Here is a 20,929-nt window from a genome sequence, read left to right as displayed (position 1 = left end):
AACATGTTATTACTTTAATATTCAAATCTTGCACATGTTGTTAGCCTCTACAGCAAGGAGAAGTACTTCAAACTACAATGAAAAAGACAGAGCTACATTTCTTTTCCTGCTCTATGACAGGAAGTTGAAGGCACCACTGTGGAGATGACATAGATTTACAATAAAATTACTTATATTAAGTTCTATTTAACCCTTTAATCCTGTCACCCAATGTTGCACTGCGTACATACTCACGTTCCATTTTCATTTTTTCCAAGGTAAAGACATCCTCAGGGAAACCATAAAGTTCATGTACACAGACTGGGCTGACCGGGACAACACTGACATGCGCAGGAAGACCCTCCTGGCTCTGTTCACAGACCACCAGTGGGTGGCCCCGGCCGTCGCCACTGCCAAGCTGCACGCCGAGTTCCAGTCGCCCGTCTATTTCTACACCTTCCACCACCACTGTCAGACGGAGGCCCGGCCGGAGTGGGCCGACGCTGCTCACGGAGATGAGATCCCCTATGTGTTTGGGATCCCCATGGTGGGAGCCACTGATCTGTTCCCCTGCAACTTCTCCAAGAACGATGTCATGCTCAGTGCTGTCGTCATGACCTACTGGACCAACTTCGCCAAGACAGGGTTAGTATGGTGCCAAACTACAAAAATACTTTCTGATATTAAGTGCATTTAGTACAGCACAGTGTGTACTGTACTAACAAGCTCACATGCTTCAGGATACTCAAGTCTAATGTCTCCTTAGCCAAGTTCCCAACTGTGGGCACATGTTTAGGCTGCTAAAGGGGAATATAAAGTTGGTTTTTGGTTTTGATTTGGAGATATTCTCAATGATGTGATTATCTGTTGAGCTTATGAAAATATTGCGGTTTAAAACATTTGGGTTGGGAGTGATATGACATGCAACACCTGTACGGAGCTCATTTCCTTCCAAATTTAAAGGGGCCCTGTTTTGCTTTCAGGGGTTTTCCCTTTCCTGTAGTGTGATATAGAGATTTTGTGAATGGTCTACAAAGGCTCAAGTTTCTCTCCCACACTCCCCCCCCCCCCCCCTCCCCCCCCCCGCCAGAAACACCTCCATTAGACTCCCTAGTTTGCTTCCGTAACATAATGACATAACTATGTAACACTCACTCTTCTATTGGCAAGTGCTCCAACACATTGTTTGTAATAGGCTAAGGGGCGGGACATCTTTAGGCGGCTGACCAATAACAACATAGCCGGCCAGCTGGTTTCAGACAGAGGGTGAAAAGAGGTGCTGCAGCACAGGCAGTATGAGAAAAATAAAGCATGTAACAATGTCACAGTTGGGGCACAAAATACAAATATGAACCTGATAATTTCCATAATATGTAATAATATATGTAAACATGATGCAGTAGAACTGTGTTGGGTATTTGTTTGATATGTCGTTTTTTATTTGGTAATGGAGTTTTGTATTGGCAAACCACACTAGGTTTGTTAGTGAAAATTAGGCCATACATTGAAGTGTTGGCAGCATTAGCTCCATATGATACAGCTGCTGTTTCTTTCTGCCAAATTCCAAGGGTGGTGCTCCGATAGCACATCATCTCTGGTTTCAGTCTATTCTGTTGCTGAATTAGCAACAGGTGTAAAAATAAATGGCCTTTTCATACCTAAACTGTTGAACAAAGACTTGTTTTTTTGTTACATTCATATACATTTGATCTGGATAGTTGTTTACATTGCACTAATGCAAGTTCCCTTTTATCGCTACATGAGATCCCTACGCTCTGAGGTCTTCATCTATGTGAGCTGCCTGCATCTCCCTATAGGCCTACTTGCAATTTAAATTAGGTAGACAGGCTCTCTTTTCCAATCATAGGCCTATATAAGTATACTTATGTGGACACTAGGGATGACTTGATTTGGTGCATGATATTTGCCTTTTGGATTGCCTTTGACCGACAGAGACCTGCAATCGGTCAGAAAATAAGACCCCATTGGCAAATGGCAGTGGCTGATGTTATCTGTTGTGAAACATCACTCTTGCACCGGGTAAAGCTTGTTTCAGTTAGTTCGCTTTTACTCAGTTAGTTTCCAGCTGCAGAATCTTAGAAGAAGCTGCAGACTGGACCCGACTGACACAGAAGTGCTAAAGGCGCTGGCGTGTTTCAGACAAGCGGTTTGTTTACAAATACAACCCCACTCGGATATTGAACAAATAATCACCTCCCTCCTAGATGCAGTGCTTATTCACAGACAAACTGAAACCAACAATGTACATTTTATTACTACTTGACAAGTTTACTGTTAATGTCTCTCCTGCTCTGATCTGAGGGCGCCACATCCACCTCTCTTTTCATTTACCACACACTTGCCAAGCACAGAGCTGTTCTCCAAAGGCGCTTTGCTAGTCTAACCATCCGAAAGATGGAACCATGGTTACTCTTTTTGTTTGACTTTGGTCCTGGGAGGTTTTACACCTGTAGTTTTGGTTTGGACCAAAACCCGAAACCCGAAAGGGCTGAAAGCCCGGACCAAGTGAGGTAGGCGAGGTAGTGTGAAAAAAGTCCTAGTGAGGATGAATTCTTAGCATAAGAACTATTTTGATTCTGCTATTTCTTTCCTCCAGGGATCCCAACCTACCAGTTCCTCAGGACACCACGTTCATCCACACCAAGCCCAACCGCTTCGAAGAAGTCATCTGGACCAAGTTCAGCTCCAAAGACAAGCAGTACTTACATATCGGCCTGAAGCCTCGCGTCAGAGACAACTACCGGGCCAACAAGGTGGCCTTCTGGCTGGAGCTGGTGCCCCATCTGCACAGCCTCCACAAGGAGGTCATCGGCCCCATCACAACCCGCCTGCCGCCCGGAGGCAACAAAGGCTGGAAGGGCCCCAAAAGCCCCGGTACCAAGCACCCCTCCACCGGCATCTCCACCTACCCGCCCGACCCTGAGCCCGACGGCTCGGAGAGACCCCGCTTCTCCCCCTTCCCCGACGAGACAAGGGACTACTCCACGGAGCTGAGCGTGACGGTGGCTGTGGGCGCCTCGCTCCTCTTCCTCAACGTGCTGGCCTTCGCCGCGCTCTACTACAAACGGGATAAGCGCCACGAACTCATGCAGAGACGCCACCGCCGACTGTCCCCGCAGCGCGTCACCACCATGGGCATGGGCATGGGCGTCGGCATGGGAGTGATCGGGGCCCCACCGCACAACGACCTGGCGCTGAGTCAGGAGGAGGAGCTGATGTCGCTGCAGATGAAGCAGCAGAGGGTGGAGCTGGAGCACGGCACGCCCCTCCCGTCCCGCGGCATCCACGGCGACCTGGAACCCCTGCGGCCCCCCGTGTGCCCCCCCGACTACACGCTGGCCCTGCGGCGGGCCCCGGAGGACGTGCCACTGATGACAGCCAACACCCTCACCATGATCCCCAGCACCATCAGCAGCATGCAGCCCCTCCACCCCTTCAACACTTACCCCCCTGTGCCGGCCCCCTCCACCACACCCGTCCCCAGCCACAGCAACAATGCCCTGCCACACCAACACTCCACCACCCGTGTATAGGACCAGGCACAACCTCTGCTACCCCACTCTGGGCGTACAGAGACACACCACACAAACTGCTCCATACAATCTCCACCCTCACCATTCTCCTTGTCTTTGTCTTTTCTCATTAAGCCCTCAAATAAAGCTGCAGTTTGTAAGATTTGAAGCAGCGAAATACCTCTCAAATGTTATCATAAATCAAAGGTGGGGGGTTGATGGAACACACTCCTCTGCCAGACGCCTGTCATCGTAGGTACACACTGCTTCCTCGTGTTGAAGCTCCTTCAGTATCTCGTGCTTAGGTGAGCCACAGCTTTAAGCTCTCCTTCTCTCTAAGAGGTATTGAGCTCGTGAATCAGACATCTTACGTGTAGCTCTGTTGTTTTTTGCGCATGTGTTGTTGTGTCAGTGCAAAACTATGTTTGACATAGAACGCTCACTTCCGTTCATTTAGCGAAAAGATAATACAGTAGCATGCAGCAGCGAGCGAGGCAGCATATGCCCAACAAGCTGTCTGTCATAAAGCGGAGATTTCTTGAAACTTACAAATTGCAGCTTTAAAGGCCCAATCTGGAAGTGGAATTTGGCACCCTGTGTTGAGCACTATGTCCCAACAGCTGTCTCTTTGTTCTGATTTTGGAGACTTTTGTTAAAATCGTATTTGCAGCGCTGGGAGTAAAAGGATGAACTCTTTGACATTTTAAGCATGAGTTTTTCCTTGATTTCTAAACCCTTCTGTTATCAAATGTATCTACCTGTTTTCAGTTAGAATGCGGCCGTATTGCCGTCAGAAATATTGTTTTATTTTAATAATCTGTATACTCTCAAATGCTGCTTTCAGAACATTTCCAGATTGGGGCTTCAACTGTTGGGCGGTACAGGAAATAACTGAATCACACTCAGTCTGTGGGACGCAACCTGGAATCCAGGCTGCCCATTAGAACTCGCTGCATCTCCGCCACACAGGCTCTAATCATGTCCATTACTTTATTTGTTTCTCTCTCATTATCTCTCTGTCTGTATCTCCATCTCAGCCCATTAAACCACTTCTCTGTTTTCCGCTGGCTCAAACTCTTCCTCTCTCTGCATCTGCCCTCGTAGCTCTTTTTATTAATCCATCCACATAATCCATTTCCACGTCCACTTCTCTCCTCGTTCCTCGCAATCACTTCTAGACTCTGTTTTACTTTTGGAGTCTTTTATACAAAAACACAAATGTAAATGATGTATTATTAATAAATTGTAAGGATATGAATGAAAAAAAAAGATATTCTGATATCTCGTTTTTACCAGCATTCTTGGTGCCAAGTACTGTGATAAAGTTCCTCTTTCACTGGCGTCCAGTGGAGCGCCTGGAGAGGTCCATCCTGACTGTATCTTACAAAAGGAATTACCATCATAAAAAGTGCCAACCCCTTCATGTTTCTGTTTGATCCACACACTTTTTTTATTTTTATTATTATTATTATTATTTCACTCAATGTTGCACTGTGGCTGGTCCCTTCTTCTTTAAAGGGAAATCAGATTCAATATATCCTTGTTTGAAAAAAAAAAGTATATAAAGTTTTATGAGCTACTTTGCTGTCTGGGATATTTGCATGATGTTTTTTATTTTCTAAGGAGTGTGGACAGAGACATTTGTTTTCCATTTGAATGATTTGCCTTGTTTTTCATTGAGTTTTTTCTTTTCTTTTAATCATTTACATTTTCTATTTTAATATCAGCTGCACTTTGTGGTACTTCAAAAGGGTATTAAAGTATTAAGAGATGAATATTGTGTAAAACTATGATTATATGATATGATAACAAAGAGAGTAAATATTTCCTCTTTATTTTGTTCATGTCCTGACACTGAGACTGTGCTGCAAAACTACCAGAAAGACTGATGAAAGCCTTTTTCTCTTCTCCCTCTCTTGCTCTGTTTCTCTTTATCTTTTGCAACTGTCAACTTCGCAGTCACTGTCTCTCAATCTCACCTGAAGATAGCACTTTTTAAGTTACAAAAGAAAGAAAAAACTCCGTTACATGAATAGTCTAAATAAGGTTTTTGTCTGTGACTGACATTAACCGAATTCTTCAAAGACTGCCTGACAGTTATCTTTTCGTCTTTTGTTGTTTCATGATTCTCCCTTCTGTGGGGTGGGAGATATATTTATGACGGTCCAAAGGTGAGAAAGCCTTGTACGCGCGTTTCACATATTTTCGCACAACGAGAGACAGGTCGCACTCTGGACAATTCTGAGGGGAAAAAATCCCAGTGACATTAGGACAACACTGGACAAATGCTGGCAGTGATCAATGATATGATCTGTCGATGCACTGAGGATGTGTTCTAAAAAAACCTGATTTAAATCTTTATTGACAGACATTACTCATACACCATATATCACGAAAGCAAGGCGAGCGGGATGAATTCCCGCCCGCTCCTTGTTCTGTATCCGGTCTGCTCAGGTCAACAACACTCTGGAGCCAGACTGCCATCCCTCACACTGGACTGGAGCGAGCTGCGAGGACAAAAAGAACAAAAACCAATACATGAAACAAAACTGTACATTTTTTAAGTGTAAGAGAACAAACTGGAATTTGTAAATATTATGTTTGTCGTTTGGTTTGAGTGATTGGCCGGATCTTTTCTTTGTGACAACAGGTGCAAGTTTAGGTGACTAACTTACATGATTTTAGCACTCATGCGTATGTTTGATTCTCCTTTCTTTCCTAGATCTCAATGGCAAATTCCAATAGTTTATGGGCACAGGAATCTGTTAACATATGTTGATAATGAAAAAAATAAATCACAGCATGGTTGAGGACAACAAATACTCAAAAAAAGGAATGCTTACAGCTCAGGTTAGCCTAGATTTTGTGGTGATAAAAATGCTCTTACTGGATAATATGCCTGTTTAAAGCATATCACACACATGGCACTATCCCATCAATCATGGAGGCAGCGTTTGAGTCCTTTCATTGGTTGAAAAGCCAAAGAACAGCTGCAGGGAATCGACACAAGACGGAGAAATTGGGATGTTTTGAGGAATGAAACATGAAAATGGGCGCACGTTTTCATGTGTGCTCAAAACAAACTACAAATCGAGAATTTTACTTGTGATGCTGTTGGATTTAATTGTTAATGTCTCACATTGTCTTGAGCATTGTCATAATTGGGAGGTTTTGGAATCCTTTGTACTCTTTTGGTCTTATTTCTGACTCTAATCATGGTGGTTGTTTTTGCTACCTTTTGCAAGTTTCTCTGCACATTCTGTTTATGGGATTATTGAACCTTTTTGATGTTAGTCCAAAAGCAGCGTTATAAAAACAACATTTCTTTTTCTAAACAAGCGTTTGGACAGCCAACAGATGACGGAAGCACACTCATCAAGTTTACATGTTTACACTACAGTTTTGATGTTGGCTTAAGGTAAGGAAAAAAATATATATATTAAAAAAAAAACATTTCAAGGATCCAAATATCTTCTTATTACATTTATTGCTGAAATGGTAAAGTGAAGGCTTGCACCTGTTTGTCTGTTTCATTTAGTCCAATTCAGTAACCTGCTTGAGCTCAAGATACTGTGAGAGAGCATAATGACCAGAAGGAGTTGAAAGAATTAAAGTTAATATTTCTATTTCAAATAGAGGCTATTACACACTGTATGTTGTGTATCTGAACTGGAAAACATTAAAAGACATTCTTAAACAAATGCTTTCAACCGTTTGTGTCACAATGTGAGCGATGCAAAAATGAAAACTGCATTTTAAAGCCATGTCGGTGGAAGTACCCCACTATACGGTTGCGCTTTTGGTTGGTTGGTTGGTTGGTTGGTTGGTTGGTTGGTTGGTTGGTTGGTTGGTTGGTTGGTTGGTTGGTTGGTTGGTTGGTTGGTTGGTTGGTTGGTTGGTTGGTTGGTTGGTTGGTTGGTTGGTTGGTTGGTTGGTTGGTTGGTTGGTTGGTTGGTTGGTTGGTTGGTTGGTTGGTTGGTTGGTTGGTTGGTTGGTTGGTTGGATGGATGGATGGATGGATGGATGGATGGATGGATGGATGGATGGATGGATGGATGGATGGATGGATGGATGGATGGATGGATGGATGGATGGATGGATGGATGGATGGATGGATGGATGGATGGATGGATGGATGGATGGTTGGTTGGTTGGATGGATGGATGGGTAGTTGGGTGATTGGGTGATTGGGTGATTGGTGGGTGGGTGGTTGCTCACATTACTTTATTCAATAAGACTTCAAACTAGCAATTGAGGACACACATGTATTAAGGAAATCTTTACTGAGGTAATAACCCAAGTGAGAAGTGGGGTCCTCTTTTCATAAACTTCTATACAATGTTTATTCATTTTACTACCAGTGGAGTTGCAAATGCACTTTTGTCTTGGTTATAACAATTGAAGTAATCCCCCTATAATATAATTTTTTTTATGTGAAATCAATTTGTCAATGTGAGAAATGTCAGATTATAAGAATGTCTATAGTATAATGTTATTACATAATATGTTTGTATGTTGTGAACATATCTTGTTATAACATGAAAAACATTTAGTTACTGCTTTTCTTGTTATAATATAATACTAATCTGTGTTTCTTTTTCTAGTGTGGCAGGATTGATGTTGGTTTTTATTGTTTTAAGAGAGAAGATGGCCGCCTAGACGGAGAGAAAGAGGAACCATGGTGTTTGATTGATGTGGGTAAGATTTTAAATCGTCATAAACTGTTTATTTTTTCAGTTTGAAATGTTTTTGCTTACAGCTGGCATTCTAATGTATCCTCAAAATGTCCACAATCCCGTAATTCCTTTGTACATAACCAAATATACGGAGTTCTGACTCTCATTCTGTGAGGTTTTAAAGTTATCCAGAGATTTGAATTCCAAAGCTAAAACTAACAGCACCAGTTTTATGAAGGGAACTGACCTCTCGTATGTATTTATTCAGCTTGTGTACACAATAAATCAATATTATGGCAACATACAGGAACTGACTGATGCACTGGGGCTTTTGGATGAAGCATCTGTGCTATTGCATGGATTTCCATTAGTTTAAGCCCCGATGTGGAAACAATTAAAACTTTTTTTGGCCACAGATACATATAGTTCTGTGTTATTGCTGGTGAAAAAGCATCACATTGCTCTTTTTACCTCTCAAATGTCACTCTAGTCAGTTGATATTTTCTTCCCAAATGAAGTATTCAGCATTATAATTGGCAACAGATAATTACCTTGGAAAAACAATAAAGATAGATCCCTTTAATAAGCAAGGTGGTGCAAGTTGTTTTTAATTATTAATCTAGAAGAATTCATTACAGAAGAGAAAAAATGAAATATGGCCTTGGACCAGTTAATAATGCAACTTTCTGCAGTTTTTAATTGTTTTTAATTTCTTATTCATTTATTTTGGTTTAAAGTATCTGCCCTGAAATATTGCTGTAATAACAAACAAGGTATTAGACTTTGCACTGTCTAATAACTCTTATGGTTGACGTGCACTCTATCTATCAGCATTATTTGTGTTATAACAGCAGAATCATCATATACAGATTGCACAATTGTTTAGATGACTGATAGTATTTCTCTTTTGCGCTCAACCTGATTGCCTTTACAGACAATAATACTCAGCTGGTTTTTCTGGGAGAAGTGATATCAGGAAATTGTTTTCCTTTGTCACTAGATGGCAGTGAAGGCCATAATATGTAAGAAAGGTCTGCTGCATCAGAAAATGACTGCTTCCGACTGAAAAAAAAACAGAAAGCATCTTCCTCTTTAGAATTTCAAAAATAAATGTAATTTTCAGCATCACATAAAACCATATACCACAAACCAAAAATAAGAAAAGTCTCCATGACATAATATTCACAGAGGTTATCTTTGACCAATTTAATGTTTTAATATATTATCCTCACTCTTTTGTTTCTAAAAATAGCATTAAGGTGGTACATTTTTAACGGTTCCTAAATCCTGTTGGTTTTCTAAAACTTCAGTAACCATGCAACAAGTTATACAACTGACCATGGAATATTTTATATGATATTCAAAATACTTTTACAAATAGATCAACTCAATGACTAAACGCACTAAAACCCATCAGATAGCCATAGAGGTCCAATCCAAAGTTCATAACTGACTAAACATTCAAACTCACATTCTCAGGAGTATGATGATAAGGAGCTTTTTCTAAGCGTACCACTGACATTTGACAAGAATGAAAAGCAATGACACAATCACAAATCGCGTGAATGAACTATACTTTATTAAAGGAGACAATTTGAATAGCTTTCCGCACATTTTATTCCCTCTCCCAACAAAGCAGCTCTCCTGTAACATGCGTTGCTTTATGATTTGTTGGTCAGATAACAGATGATGAAAGGAAACAGTTATTCAAAAACGTTTTTCCCCAAAAGAATAACTAAGCTGCAAGAGGAATTTTGAATTAACTTTACTGTGAATTATGACAATTTTCTCCACACTGAAAAAACCGAAATGTTGACTTTATTCAAATTAATTATGTCAACAGATTTCACATAACTGTATTAGGTTAGTTGAAAGCAATAATATGAAGTTGAATCTATTTAGTATTAAAAACTTAATATTATTGCTTTCAACTAACCTAAAACATTTATTTGAAATGTGTTGACACACTACATTTAATTAAAGTCAGAGTTTGTGTTTTTTATGTGTAATTTATCCAACCCAACCCATAGAGCATTTAAATAGTGTGTTGCAGGTACAGAGGGAGGGGTGAAGGGGAGATGCAGTTATCATAGAAGATCTGGAGGTTCTGGTCAACATCCAAATTACTTTTCAGGAAGTTCTCAAGTTCCATGAGCGGCATCTCGTGGACGCTGTTTTCGTCTTTGGCATTCTTGGCCAGGACCCCGTAGGTGGGGAAGTGAATGCGGACATCACTCGGGGAGTTGCGGTCGTAGTCTGGGCAGCAGTAGGCGGACCACACATCTTCAGGGATGGCCACCCGGTCCTGGTTGTTCCTGCGGATCATGTTGCCCCTGGTGGTCACTCCGGTCACGATGTAGGCCACGCCGCGGCAGAAGTTGTTGAGGCGGAGTCTGATCCGCTCCTCGTACTGGCGCCATGGCCCGATGTTGAACTCGCGGATCTGCGGGACCACGTTGGTCAGAGTGTAGGTGGCGGCCCGGTCGTGTGGCGTGGACTGGTGCTGGTCCGGGTTCAGGTGACCCCTCTCGTACAGGACCACGTCAGAGTAGTCGTCCAGGACGGCCTGGCTGTCCTCGAACTTCATGTGCAGGTAGCCGGTGGGGAAGGGCTGCATGTTTCCATTCCCGTCAGTTTCTGCCAGCTGTGGAGACACACATGCTGGGAATGAGAGCCTACACTTAAATAGAACAAGTTAATTCCACTTCATATTTTTATGTTGGAACAACTTTACAAAATGAAGTAAATACAAAAACATTTGAGGTCAACTTAACCCGTTCTGAACAACTTGTAAGAGCCTTGTTTTGCACAAAATGTCTAACATTAGGCCCTTTTCTTGCTGTAGAGGAAGACTATAAAGGTTTCTACTATGGCCGACAGGTGATTTTACGTAAACCTGGACTGATAACGATATTAAATTGTATGAGGAAAGGATCTTACATTTTTAAAAGTCAGATCAACTTAACACATTTTACAGTGTGCAAAGCCATTATTGTTTATTCCCAATGAAAGCTTCACTTCAGTGAAAATAGTAAAACCAGAGTATAGAAATACATTGTTATCATTCAAAATCCTTTTTTTTCGTAAAAAAAACAAATACAAAGGTATTAGCATTAAAATATACTTGAAGTAACAAGTCTACTTAGTTTGCACAACAGCCCATTTCAGAATAGTATTTATAATTTTATTGACTTACAATTATTGATGAAATAATTTGTTTGTCACTTTAATGTAGCAGCTGGTAAAGGATCATTTATACCGCAGGGTCGCTTGGATCAATATAGGATATATTATTTGTTGATTATATTGTGCATGCCTACAATTAAACTGAATCCAATTCATAATATTTTAAGAATTAAGTTGCAACTATAGGTCATCAACACTCACTTGACACATAAAAGACAAATATCATTTGTACTACTATATTAAAACCAACACTTGTAATTACGTTAATTTTCATAATATTCCACATTTTTCTTGAAAGTACATCTTTATTCTTAACATAATTCTCATATTATTACAACTGATTTGTCTTTCTTTACTATGCCTGCACTTTGACTAAACTTAAACTATTACTCAAAGACAAGTCTCCCACCTGTGGCTCAAACATCCATGGGTAGTCCACGCGCCTGTCTCCCTCTGTTTTCTTGAACGTATAAGCTGAGTAAACGGGAATCCTCTTCTGGGGGTCGTACAGGGTCACATAGCGAGGTCTGTCGGAGTAACGTTGGCAGATCCTCTTCAGGTTGTTGTCGGTGAAGCCCCTCGGTGGGGTCCCCATGTACAGGGAGTCCTTACATCTCTCAATGTGATTAAAATCTAGAACAACTGTTGCAGAAAGTAGAGGCAAAAAACAGCCAAGCAAAAATAGAATTGTCATGGTCAAAAACATCTCCTCAGTCAGTCCGGCTGGCAAGCAATGACAGAAAGGGTTTGCAGTTACGATTATTACAGTCCAGATATGCAAAGTAGAGTGCGACAAAAGACAGGCCTCCTTTCATTTGTGGGCGTGGATGGGCTCTATCACACCATTCCAAAGAAGTTTGTTCCTATGACTATTAAGTGTATGTTCTTTAAGGGTGTGTTTCTCTTTTTGAAGTAAAGCTACTGTAACAAACCTACTGATGTTTATTTGACAAGTTTGACTCTATGAGTTCTTAATGGCGTTATGGTTTGCTCTTTGGGATAGAAGCTATTATATTTTATCAATGGTGCAATCCATGGTGAAGGCGACAAAATACAGGATTATCAACTACTTGCGGTCACATATTTACAATGTCAGTACTTCACATATTCACCTTAGTGCCTCGAGAAATTAAAAACAAACATAGCTATTCTGAACAACTTGTGAAGGCCTTGTTTCACGTGTGGTCCGCTTACTGCTGTCCAAAACGTATATACTTAATTGTGGCCCTTTTATTTTTGATGTAGAGGACTATAGGGGTTTCCATTACAGAATATATATAAGTATGTGAGTGTATTAGTCTTAATCAGTTTAAACTGATGTTGAAAAATTGTTGAAAAAGAGACAATCAAGTTGTCATCAAGGTCTGAATATGTTGGGTTGTCCGGTACATTTATGAAGGTGTTGGGGAATGTGTTATATGTCCATAATACACATTTCCACGGACAACAGATGGAAATCCTCATTGAGCCTCTAGGCACGGGTGGAAGAAGTACTCAGAGCTTTGCTTAAGTATAAAAGTATACACCACAGTGTAGAAATACAAGTAAACGCCCTGCATTAAAAATGTTACTTAAGTAAAATAACCAAATGATTAGCTGCATCAAATACTTCAGTACTAAATCTAAAAGTACCCATTATCAAAATATCCATTTTCAGTATAATATATATTATATCTCTGGTTTATATATAGTGATGCATTAATGTGTCTATCATTTAAATGTTTGCAGCTGGTAAAGGAGACAAAATCAGGTATCCCCACCCATAACATTACATAATAATGCATTAATTAATTTTTCTATTATTAATATGTACCTGCAAAGTAACTAATAATTAATGTTGTCAGATAATGGAGTAAAAAGTACAATATGTTCTGCCAAAATCTAGTAGAGTGCAAGTATAAAGTAGCATAAAATGGAAACACTCAAGTAAAGTATGTGTACCTCAAAAAGTACAATATAGTACTTGAGTAAATGCACTAAGTTACTTTCCACTACTGCTTATAGTCAATGTGGTGCAATGCATGTGTTGTACAGTCATTGTTTAAATAGATACATCTTATTCTAGCTATAACTGCAGTGCACTCTTAAAGAGTGTTGAGGTGAAACACGGGACATAGACGTGTTACATTCAGACTCATGCTATCAGCGTAATATAAAATGCAAAAATGTCTAATCTGTCTCCGTGCGGAACAAAAGGCCTACAGAGGCCAGTGCTCTTCAGAGGCACTATGCTTTTAATCGTGAATAGTAGAGATAAAGCATGAATGCATAACTACACGTTTACTACCACTATTTGATGATAGTCAGAGCAATGCTGCATTGACTATCCCCTCACAGAAGAGTCACTGATTGCTCTTCTCGTTGACCATGTGTTGCGTCAGTGTTATGGATCTCATTACACACGTTCTGAAGAGCAATATTGTTTTGCGTTTCTATGTGTGTATTTTCTGTTTCTTCTTTGAGTCTGTAGTTGTATATGTCACTTTGAAATAGTCTCTTTCTTTTTGTAGACTTTTTGTAGTTGTTTTTTTCTCTTCCTGGTCATTTTTGTGTCTCTTTGTAGTCAAGTTGAGTCTTTTTATGGTGCTTTGTGCTCTTTTGGAGTATCTACCTGGTTGGCATGTGACTCTTTGATTAACATTTGGTGTGACTGACACTGGTAGGTGTGTTCAGTATTCTATCCATGTTGGGGCACTTTGGGGGGAGGTGGAAATATGTGTGAGTAGCTTACGTATTATTGAATACCTATAATACCTCAAGTGTATAAAGATTATAGTTAGCAAGCAAGCTTAAAAGTAATGCTACAATGCTATAATAGTTTTAAGCAATTGATTAACTCAAAGTGGCAATATTCACTTTTATATCAATAGTAACATTTAACATCACGTTTTCAATTCAGTTTAAATGATCTTGAACAATGGTGTTGATTAAGGAGTGAGATAATGTTACAGTTCTGTGGAGGAGGTGTCTGTCAAAAAAGATAGGGAACCAGAGGCCTTTTCGTCTATGGTGTAAAGGAGTTGAAATGTGCTGAATATCAATGGCTGGAGTGTCTGCTGCTGTGCTTCTCATGCAGTCTTATGCAAATGTTAAGTGATAGTCAGATAAGCTGGAGCAACAATCCCTCACTGCCCTAATAAGTCAATTTGAGTGACCGACTGTGGTTATTCATCGAGGGACCAGCTTGCCTCTCTGATCTAATCCTGAGTTATGACAATCATAACTTATGTAGCTGGGGCTGATGATGCAGTTATGTGAACAGGCATTTTTCTGCTGTCAGCATTTTTACCAATTAAAATGATATATTCCGACCAAGTACAGAACCAGCTCAGCTGCCCTCTGCTGTTTCATCTTCAGTGGAGGAAGCAGAGAATGTTACTACTGTCAAGTCTAATGTTATAGCACTTTGGTACAAAATGTAATTACTGGTCAAGTTGTCTTTAGATGGTCAAAATGAATGTGAGCTTTCAGGGCAGCACGAAAAAAAATCCTCTGGTCTGTTTCTTTACACAATTTAAATAAACCCCTCAATGGTTCTGTGTATCAGGCAGGCATTTCAAATGAAATTATATGTCAGTGAAAATTCTGACTTGATAAAAACTCAATAGACAAGTATGAATGTACCAGGTTGTTGAGAGATTTAATGACAAATACAAGAAATGATTTGTTATTATTTAACAATTTTAGTAATGGGAGACTCACCTGTGACATTGATTTCAAACTATATAATAAATACAGCAGTATTATTAAATGTAATACATAGGCCTAATTAAAAAAAATGGTGTCTATTATTTGTAGCACACACTGTAGGCCACAATTTCCCTGGCAGCTCTGTTCCAAAGCTAGTACATCATTGTGCAGTAATATATATTGCACACTAGGTGGCCGTTTAGGCTTGTTTTGAACTTGTTCCCTTTACCTGCACCATGATGATCAGCTCTTACAAGCTAGGGTAAAATGCCTAAAAACATTACAGATTCAAACATTAAAAAAAAATCTAAAAAGTGTGAGGTAGACTTTTATTATAAAATGTAGCCAAATGTTAAACAATATTGTATTTTAAAAAGTGTTTCATAGGTAAATTCAATTATTTGGTTTGAAAAATTCTGATACAGTTTTATGTTTCACTCGGGGCTACTCAAAATTAATCATTTTAATTAATTGCAATTCCGAAAAATCTTATTTTCCCATGATTTTCCTGACTGATTCTCCTTCCTTAACTTTTTCCTCTTATTTTTCACATAGGATTTTGTGAAAGCGCTATCCTACCAGAATGTGACTTATTCTCTAAACTAATGGTAAAATATCTTAACACATTTGTTATTTATTGTTCAATTACTGTGACATTAAACATCACTTTTAACTCGATCCATATTAGCAGGATATTTATAGTTGTGTTTTGTGAATAGAAGCACACATTAATAATAACAAAAATAAATACATATCTTAACATTATTGAATATATTGAAATAAAATATACAACTATACAATTATTTATATGTATACATGCAAAAATGCATAGCACTACTCATCACATTAACAAATACAGCTTTACTTAACGATGCACACGTCGAAATAATCCACAACACAAACACACTAAAAAGAGAACAACAAAACGGATAAACCCCGAGATTATTCAGCTGTTCATTTCTGAAGCGTGAATGACAAAAATGTTGCTGTATAATAACTGTATCAGCAGATGACAGTTTTTGGCTTTCTGAGGAACAGATCCTCATTGAGCCACCAGGGGGCTCTGTTTAGCAGATAATATATTCGCCTGTGAAGCTCTCCCTTCTTAAATTCTGCACCAAAGCCTTCTCATTGGTCCAAATACTCACATGGGGTCATACATTGGCCAATAGAATTTGGGCTGTTCAGGGGCTGTTGCTAAGGTATTTGAGAGGCAAAAAAATGAAGAAAAAAAAACCTGGCAGTGGGCTGGTTCCTTCCTTCCACCATTTCACCCTCACATTCGTCTGACTCCTCATCCTCCGTCTCTACCTCTCAGTGCACACCTCTGCCTGCTTTTTCATTTGTCACTGATGGGTTAAATGAGGATATCGTAGCGAGAGTTTTTTGGGGGGTAATCATGAGCGACGAAGTAGATCCTCCCTCATAAACCTGGAGCTGTATAGCCCCACCTCCCCCTGTATCCTGCCACTTGACATTTGAGCTCAGACAACACTCGCAGCCCGTCTGTCACCATTTGCCTCAGATTCGCCTCCCAATTCATCCAGAAATATCTATGGATATATGCAGTTAGCTCCCCCATGAGCCACATACATGGGATGTGCATTGTTCTTACCAATAGGCCTACATGACGATTCTACTACCCTTTAATTAAGACCTAAGGTATCCTATTTTTTGAGGATTCATGAAAATAGGTGTCAACCACTTTTATTTTAGGGGGGGGGTCATGTCTGTGATCTCCAGTAAAATGTGTTACACAGCTGTGGAGAAATGTAAAATACCTCCTTTACTGTACTGGCCATGTTCCAACTCATTCCCGACCCTCACATATACAGCAGGAGGAAGATAGAAATGAAAAGCCCCCCAAGCCTCTGTTTGCTACCCCTCCCCTCCCCTAGATAGCTGCAAAATGTGAATGTTTCTCTCCCCTCTCATTGGCTTGTGCCTTGTGATTGGCAGCTCTATCGGCCCGCCTCGTCGCTCTCCGTACATGGATCGGTCTGCGACAGAGCCCGAGCTATGAGCATCTGAGAGCGGAGTGGAAACAGGAAGAGGAGGAGGTGAGGTGGAAGAAAGAAGACAGAGGAGAGAGGAACGGGCCAGACAAGGTGGCGAGGAGTGCAAGGGAGGAATAGGGGAGCCAAGAGGGGCGTGTGGACCAAAGAGAGCGAAGACAAGAAAAACAGAGAGGTAAAAGCAGGGCTACAGTGGAGCTTCTTCGTGTGCTATTTGCTAACGGCTAAATGTAAATACACTTCATCTATGAGTGTGGAAGAAGCGCGAGCATGTGTTTCCATTTCATTTTATCCCTTGTGTGTCTACATGTGTGTCTATTATATGTGCCATCGTCCTGGCAAAACATACTGCAGTGTGTGTGTGCGTGCGTGTGCGTGTGTGATTGTGAGTGTGTGTGTGCGTGCGTGTGTGAGCTTCATGCATGAATGTGCAGCACAGTCTGCAGACAGACGCACACACACACACACACACACACACGCACACACACACACACACACACACACACTCAAACACAGATACACAGATACAGTGCTCATGTGCAGACACAGAATACAGGAGCAGAAATAAGAAATGTGAAATGAAGAATCTAGTGAAGGGAAACTGTTGCGGTTACACTCAATTAAACGTGTGTGTGTGTGTGTGTGTGTGTGTGTGTGTGTGTGTGTGTGTGTGTGTGTGTGTGTGTGTGTGTGTGTGTGTGTGTGTGTGTGTGTGTGTGTGTGTGTGTGTGTGTGTGTGTGTGTGTGTGTGTGTGTGTGTGTGTGTGTGTGTGTGTGTGTGTGTGTGTGTGTGTGTGTGTGTGTGTGTGTGTGTGTGTGTGTGTCACATCACTACTTGGCTCCAAAGAAAGTTCAGATTAGTCTGTTACGCATCTCACACAGAAAGCTTTATGTCGCTATTTTTCTTTGATTTAATAAAGAGCTCAACATGTGAGACTGCCCCCTCTCATTTTGGTGTTAGTCGGCTAAGATTTATTAAGTCGCCAAGTCACTTTTATCATGCTTATTAACTTATTTCAAAGAAACTTGTTAGCACATCTCTGGTGAAGTGGTGCTTTTGGATAAGTCTTTGTACAGGAACTCTGTTTTAAAGATTTCTCTATGAAATGAAGTCATGGATTCGTTGACACAATTGTATGAGCGTTAGAGCTACAACCATTAGTTGATCACTCGATCAGACAGGAAATAATATGCAACTTTTTTGGTAATAGATGAATCGTTAGTCATTGTCAGTGCATAATGGCGGTAATGTGTTTTTCAGCCTTTTTAAATATAGATATTTCTTGCATTTCTCTTTTTTGTAACATATCAAAGTGAATATCTTTGAGTTTAGGACTGACAAAACGTAACCCTTCACTTTGACAAACTTTTATGGACATTTTCACAATTTCAGACATTTTCACGACTAAACTATTTATTTAGAACATACAGTTGTGGGTCTCTTTTTTTTCGTGTTTTAAATACAATAAATAAATAGTATTTTGGGTTACTTTCTACTGTATGACTAGTACCCAACGTATGCTTCCAGTTGATTTGATTGCCAGCTTTTGGCAACCGCCTGAACATTTGATTCTAGGTTCCTACTCCTCTCACAACCCAGCTGTTTGAACACAAAACACACACGTGCACCCGGTGCCTTCTTCAAACCTGTTAACCTCCCTCATTGTCTTTGTTAACAAAAAAAAGTCATGTACATTTTGCATCACTTGCAAAAGACACCCCTCTTCCTTGCTCTTGACCTTGCCTTGGAACGTTCCAGTACCCCTCAGAGAGGGCTGTGCTTTATGGAGCATACACCGGGAGAAGCTGCTATTAAAGAGAGGGGGAGAAGGGGAGAGAGCTGAGGGGAGTGTGGCTGCGGGGGTGTTATTTTTAGAAATGTGATTGATATTCGACTCATACTGTACTCTCTCTCTCTCTCTGTGATTGTGGCGCTTTTTCCGGCTCAAAACCAATAAATTCACACATGTGCTGCATCCAGGGAGGATTGTCCATCCAGCCTATCTGTCGCTTCCTCTTCATCTCGTCTCCTCTTGTTAGCCAGCCTGTGAGCCCCCGGAGACAGACTGGTCTGGTGCAGCCCATCTCTCCTTTTATGGTACAGGATCCTTACTACTGGCTCACAGACAGTCTCAGCAGGAGATGCACATCTGCAGTGATTCACTGCAGCTAGCAAGCAGCTCCAGAGAGTGTGCAAGAAAAAAACATGCTGTTGGTTTGTCTAAATGAGGACGCAAATTGCAGCCTATTAGCAGATTGTCTCTTAACAATGACAGTTTTTTTTATTCAAATGACAGCTGTGTATTGCTCGCAGAGGTCTATGTAGAATGAAAAAAAGGAGATTTAATCTCCCCCCCCCCCCACTCTATCTTGATGTCAAAAATCACACGCATACACCCCCCTGCTTGCTTGAGACCGTGCTCCCAGCTCTGGACTAAATGATATCACCGGTTGCCAGGGATACAAGGACACAGCATGCAGCGAAAAGGGAGGGTGAGGCATAGGCAGAGCCATACACATTGCATGAAAGAGAATGGAAAAGGCTGGGATATTGGGTATCTAGAGAGGAAATGAGTCTTGTTGAAACAAGTAGTGAAGAATAAAGCGAAGGGCAGGGCGATGAAGAGGATAGTCAGGAGAAGAAGAAGGCCTGTCAGAGGTTACTGGCCCATCCATCCTCTCACTTCTCTCTTACCTCTCATTTCGTCCTCTTCCTTTGTCTAGAGAGGGTCAGGTTTGCAACAGTGCGAGTGTGTGTGTGTGAAAGCATGTGTTGTAGGAAATGAGAGGCAAGGAAGAGAATACATTAGGGATTGAGGAAAGATAAATGCCTTGGTTTGAGACAATAAAACATTTCCTGTCTTCTACATCTGTGCTCCAACTGACTGTGGTGTTCCCTTACTCCGTCTGCCGTGTCTGTGTGTGTTTGCCAGCTCGCAGAGGATGGCCGTGTCTATTTAAAGGGACTGCACGGGTCTGCTGTCTAGCTATTCCTGACGGACAGCGTCATCGTATTGGGTCCAGATTCGGTCTCCTCCTTTCTCTCAGTGCTCAAGGTAAGATGTGCTGCACGTGAACAGAAGCATCAACTGTTTGTGAGACATGAATATAGTAAGTCTATTCCTCTGTGGTGACAGAGTGGATGACCAGGGTTTCCTTGGTGACAAGAGGCAGAACGCAGGCTGTGTGGTGCATATGGCAGGTTTAAAGGGACAGTTCACCTAACATGCATATTTTCCTTTTACCTGCCCGGGAAACTCGACCGGCCTAACTCGGTACCGCTAGTCAATTGTCAACGGGGGGGGGGCTAGTGAATTGTCCGACCGGCCCACTTCGGTACCGGTATTCCCAATGGCCAGTCCGCCCCTGCCTGTAGTGAAATTGGTCCTAAAGATGTCTCCCTACTTCACAATATATTGGAACTAGATGGCAATTGGCTTAAGGTGCTCAAAGCGGCGAAAAAACAAGACCCGGTTCTGGTTATTTAAGAATATCCACAGTTAGGAGCAGTTTTTTGTAGGAACATTTTTCTTTCTGCCAAATTACACTCGGCTATCAGATCACCGAACAAAGTTCAGCAACAAGCAAATTGTTGCTACATTGAAACTGCTCTCACCAAAGTCTGAAGTGTCATGAGTAACCGGGGCATGTTTTCTGCCAAGGGACATTGTTGTTACGTTTCTCAAATAAATATTTTTGGACATTTCAACACCAAGTTGGTCTGTGGTATACAGTCCAACACAGCTTGAGAAATACCTCTGGGACTACTACACATCAAACAAAAACACACTAAACTGCACTGTTTGCATTGCACATTCTTTTCCTGAACGTATCTCGCTGTGAAGCAGAG

At 41.0% G+C, this 20,929-nt stretch overlaps 3 protein-coding genes across 6 annotated transcripts in view; 2 read left to right on the top strand and 1 right to left on the bottom strand.

Moving 5' to 3' along the window:
• Nucleotides 1–7,192, top strand: part of nlgn2b (neuroligin 2b) — a 90,410-nt gene extending 83,218 nt beyond the window's left edge. Inside the window, exons 8-9 of one of the 2 annotated variants that reach the window (XM_034099502.2) lie at nt 264–624; nt 2,597–7,192. In XM_034099502.2, coding sequence (XP_033955393.1) covers nt 264–624; nt 2,597–3,533 — 1,298 coding nt within the window. In that variant the 3' untranslated portion in view covers nt 3,534–7,192. Of the gene's footprint in view, nt 1–257; nt 625–2,596 lie in introns of both variants that reach the window. The other variant, XM_034099501.2, reaches the window with a different exon arrangement.
• A 2,561-nt stretch (nt 7,193–9,753) lies between these two features.
• On the bottom strand, nt 9,754–12,096 carry LOC117458968 (endonuclease domain-containing 1 protein). Its single transcript, XM_034099741.1, has 2 exons — nt 11,784–12,096; nt 9,754–10,832 (listed from the first exon to the last, which is right to left on the bottom strand). Exons 1-2 carry the CDS (start codon nt 12,078–12,080, stop codon nt 10,224–10,226), a joined length of 906 nt encoding a protein of 301 aa, XP_033955632.1. The 5' UTR covers nt 12,081–12,096; the 3' UTR covers nt 9,754–10,223.
• Nucleotides 12,097–17,062: 4,966 nt separating this feature from the next.
• The window catches only part of LOC117458264 (microtubule-associated protein futsch-like), a 29,104-nt gene continuing 25,237 nt past the window's right edge, over nt 17,063–20,929 (top strand). For 2 of the 3 annotated variants that reach the window (XM_034098626.2, XM_034098625.2), the window contains exon 1: nt 17,063–17,254. The gene's annotated coding sequence lies outside the window, so the exon portion shown is untranslated. Of the gene's footprint in view, nt 17,255–20,012; nt 20,136–20,929 lie in introns of all 3 variants that reach the window. The other variant, XM_034098624.2, reaches the window with a different exon arrangement.

This window comes from Pseudochaenichthys georgianus, chromosome 14, assembly GCF_902827115.2.
Source record: "Pseudochaenichthys georgianus chromosome 14, fPseGeo1.2, whole genome shotgun sequence".
NCBI lineage: Eukaryota > Metazoa > Chordata > Actinopteri > Perciformes > Channichthyidae > Pseudochaenichthys > Pseudochaenichthys georgianus.
Note: the sequence above shows the minus strand (reverse complement) of the source record. Positions and strands in the feature narration are given on the sequence as shown.

Excerpts from the sequence above, each read along its gene's own strand:
- LOC117458968 (XM_034099741.1), bottom strand. The coding sequence starts at position 12,080 with ATGTTTTTGACCATGACAATTCTATTTTTGCTTGGCTGTTTTTTGCCT. Across the intron at positions 10,833-11,783 it reads CATGGATGTTTGAGCCACAG|CTGGCAGAAACTGACGGGAA; the intron begins GTGGGAGACTTG and ends GTGTCTCCACAG.